The sequence below is a fragment of the Spea bombifrons genome, chromosome 6 (assembly GCF_027358695.1).
Source record: "Spea bombifrons isolate aSpeBom1 chromosome 6, aSpeBom1.2.pri, whole genome shotgun sequence".
Taxonomy (NCBI): Eukaryota; Metazoa; Chordata; class Amphibia; order Anura; family Pelobatidae; genus Spea; species Spea bombifrons.
This window is the reverse complement of record NC_071092.1, coordinates 45759383-45762990: the sequence shown is the minus strand read 5'-3', so window position 1 is coordinate 45762990 and position 3608 is coordinate 45759383. Positions and strand designations below refer to the sequence as shown.

Below are 3608 nucleotides of genomic sequence, written 5' to 3'. Positions count from 1 at the left end.
TATAATTGCCCCACATGTTGAATTTTGTTCCATTATTTCTCTTTAGAAATATTATCTAAAAAATGTATCCTGTCCGAATGAAAATGAACAATTATTAGCAAAACACACCAGGAAAGACTTAAAAAGTACACCCTAGATCAGGGAGAAAGGGAGATATGATGGGAACATTAAAAATATGCCAAGGGAATAAATAAAGTGCAAGAAGGAACCTTTTTAATGAAAAAAAGGAGAGCCAGAGCTAGAGAACCTGATTTAGAGGGTGGACGACTGAGAAAGCTCTGCTTTACAGAATGGGTAGTATGTATTTAGAATAGACTTCCAGTAAAGATGTAAGAAAGTTTTACTTTACTGAGAAGGTGGTAGATAAGTGGAAGAGCCTCCCAGCAGAAGTGGCAGAGACTAATACAATAAGGGAATCAATGGAAAAAGCTACACCAATGACTTATTAAATATTCTTTATATATATATATATATAAATAACTTTAATCAGAGAAGAGTGTTGTAACAAATATATGTTTTATATATTTCTGATTTTTCATAACATTTTTAAGGCTGCGGTTATTTATTCCATTAATTGACAGATGACAGATCTACTATTATATGATTTTTGTCTCTCCGACCCACCTTGACTTTTTTTTACAAGTCCTGCTTTATGTAACGTCGGGTCCGTTCCTTTACTTTTGGGAGAGGTCTGGGTGGAATCTACCACTTAAGCTGTTGTATTTACAGCAACTGTAACTAAGGTGTTGATGCTTGTTTGTTAATCTTGACAAAGTGCATTTCTTCCACTCACACGGCAAACAAACAGTTCCTTCCCAACAAAAGGTATTGACCCGCTGCTGCGAACGCGTTGAACGTTTGTGACTTGGACTGAACTTTTCGGGATCTGGAAAAAAAACATTTGGATTTTTACCTCGATTGGCGTGAAGATCATGAGCTTCAAGACCAGAAGGTCTCAAGGAGATCAAACATAGATGAAGGGGGTCTCAAGGAGATTAAACGTAGATGAAGAGGGTCTCAAGGAGATCAAACATAGATGAAGCGGACGCTCTCTGTTTTTTAAAATGAGTACTGTCTCTATGGTACAGCTGCCAACTGTCCCTTCCACAGGACTTTTTGCAAATCCTTACGCAATCGAGGTACTAAAGACCAAAAAACAAGAACTTGTAGACGGGATCCAGAATCCGGATAATCTCCTCAGTTGGCTCGTCGACCATGGAATATTCTCTCCGGGAAAAAAAGTGGCAATGTCTTATTACAAGACCAGAACGGAGAAGAACTCCAGGCTGCTGGACATTTTGGTGTCTAAAGGTGAGCGGGCCTGTCGCCTTTTTTTCTTTCCTTGTCTTAAGCAAATCGAGCCCCCTTTGTATAACAGCATGAGACAATATGTCAGTACGGTGAATGAGATGATTGGAGATGGCAGAAGGCAGCTGGTGGGATATTTGCTGGAGAGAGACAAAGAGGATCTTAAGAAACCTCCCAAGGAAAAGGTGGAGAAAACGTCCAAAAGGGAGATTCTACCCAAAATTGAAAGGACCCCGAGGAAATTGCCTGATGGGGAAGTTAATGACAAGAGAAAGAGTAGTTTATCTCAGATCCCCAAAGGAACAACCAGAGGAACACCCAGAGGAACACCCAGAGGAACACAAGGAGCTTCAGTCTTTGATGCTGTCAAAAGTGGGGACCTCTCGCTTCTGGAGGAGATGTTAAAGGGGTCGGATATTAATGCTGTAAATTCATTGGGTGAAACTCTTTTGCACGTGGCTGCAGCTAATGGCCACGTTCCCGTCATCGAGTTTTTAATCGCCAGAGGAGCTAAAGTAGATGCCAGAGACCGTAAAAAGAGGACACCGCTGCACAAAGCTTCTGAGAATGGACATTCCGAGGCCGTCGCGGTTCTGCTCCGGGCCGGAGCTAACATTTACGGCTTGGATGGCGACTCCCAAACCGCCGTCCACCTGGCCGCACGGAACAATCATCGAAAAGTACTGAAGGTCTTTCTGGACGAGGAAGCCAGACGTTACAAAAACAGACGCAACTTTTTACATATGGCGGCCGAGAAGGACGATAGCCAACTGGTGAAGTTGCTTTTGGAAAATGGAGCGCCGGTGGACGCTGTTGATGACAAACGGCGCACCGCTTTGTTTAACGCTGTTTCTGCAGGGCATGAAGCCACCGTTAAAGTATTACTAGAAAACGGAGCGTCCGTTGACTCCGGCATTATCGACGCAGCCTTTAGTACCAACAATGAAGCCATTTTTGGGTTACTTCTGGAATATTCCAAAGGACTGTCTCCCGACACCATGATATCCGCGTTATTTAAAGCCGTCAAGATGAATCTGTCCGGAATAATCAACGCGTTAGTCGATAAGGGTGCTGAGGTTAACGCCAGGAACGACATTGAATATACGCCTTTGCTGTTGGCCGCCGAACTCGGAAAGCCCGAAGCCGCGCAGGCTTTGGTCGAGAAGGGCGCCCATCTTGATGTCCGGACGCCAAATCAGAACACGGCTTTACACTTAGCCGTCCAAGGAGGAAATGTTTCCATTGCAAAGCTCCTCATCCGTAAGGGGATGAATATTAATATCACCGGCCCTGGAGACCAAACTCCGATTCATGTGGCTGCTTTCCATAACAAGCAAGACATCGTCGATGTTTTAATTGATGCCGGAGCCAACGTGAATGCCGTAACCAAAGACTTAGTGACTCCTCTGCATATCGCAAGCCAGAGGGGCAACCTCGATGTCGCCCAACGTCTTCTACACCACCGAGCCAACGTCAACGCCAAGGACAAGGGTTCAAGGACGCCCTTGCGTCTCGCTGTTGACGGCGGCAACGGAGATCTGGTGCAATTGCTTCTAAATAATAAATCGGACCCCAACGTTACAGATAAAGATAAAAAGACCCCACTGCACGTGGCCGCAGCCGCTGGACAGGTGGAGATGGTGGAAGCCATGTTGAGGAGCCAAGCAAGGTCTACAGCCAAAGACATGGACGGCTGCACGCCCGTTCACTACGCCGCGGCCGCGGGAAGCGCTGACATAGTTAGAGCGCTGATGAAAGCTGGAAAGAATAAAAATGTGGACGATAAAAACGTTTGGAGAAAAACCCCACTGCACGTGGCGGCTGAGCACGGCCACAGCGACCTCATCGGCCTGTTTTTAAACAACGGGGCAGCTGTAAATTCTCTGGACAACAACAGAGACACCCCGCTTCACTGCGCGTGCAGAGCCGGGCACCTGTCCTCGGTGCAGACGCTCGTGGGGTGGGCGCAAGGAGAAAAAGCCAACTTGCAGCTCACCAACGGTCTGAAGAAGACACCGCTGCAGGTTGCGGAGTCCGGAACCACCGACAGCCACCAGCAAATCGTCACCTTCCTGAAAAAGAAAATGCACTTAATCAAATAATACATCGTATTAAAACAGCTGACCGCAGGAAATACGATACCCTTTGGAGATTTTGTTTACGGGTTGTCATTGTGATTATCTTTAGATGGAGAAATGATACCCAGTGGGTTAAATGCGAGGTCTGGCAGCTTGCAGTCGTATGCTTTGTTGTTGGATTGCAACTCACATCATTCTCAGGCAGCCACGACCGATTGCTGA

At 46.0% G+C, this 3608-nt stretch overlaps 1 protein-coding gene across 1 annotated transcript; it reads left to right on the top strand.

Annotated features, from left to right (window-relative positions):
- The first annotated feature begins 1012 nt into the window (after positions 1-1012).
- On the top strand, positions 1013-3608 carry LOC128500970 (CARD- and ANK-domain containing inflammasome adapter protein-like). The gene has a single exon (XM_053470341.1). It carries the CDS (start codon positions 1065-1067, stop codon positions 3408-3410), a length of 2346 nt encoding a protein of 781 aa, XP_053326316.1. The 5' UTR covers positions 1013-1064; the 3' UTR covers positions 3411-3608.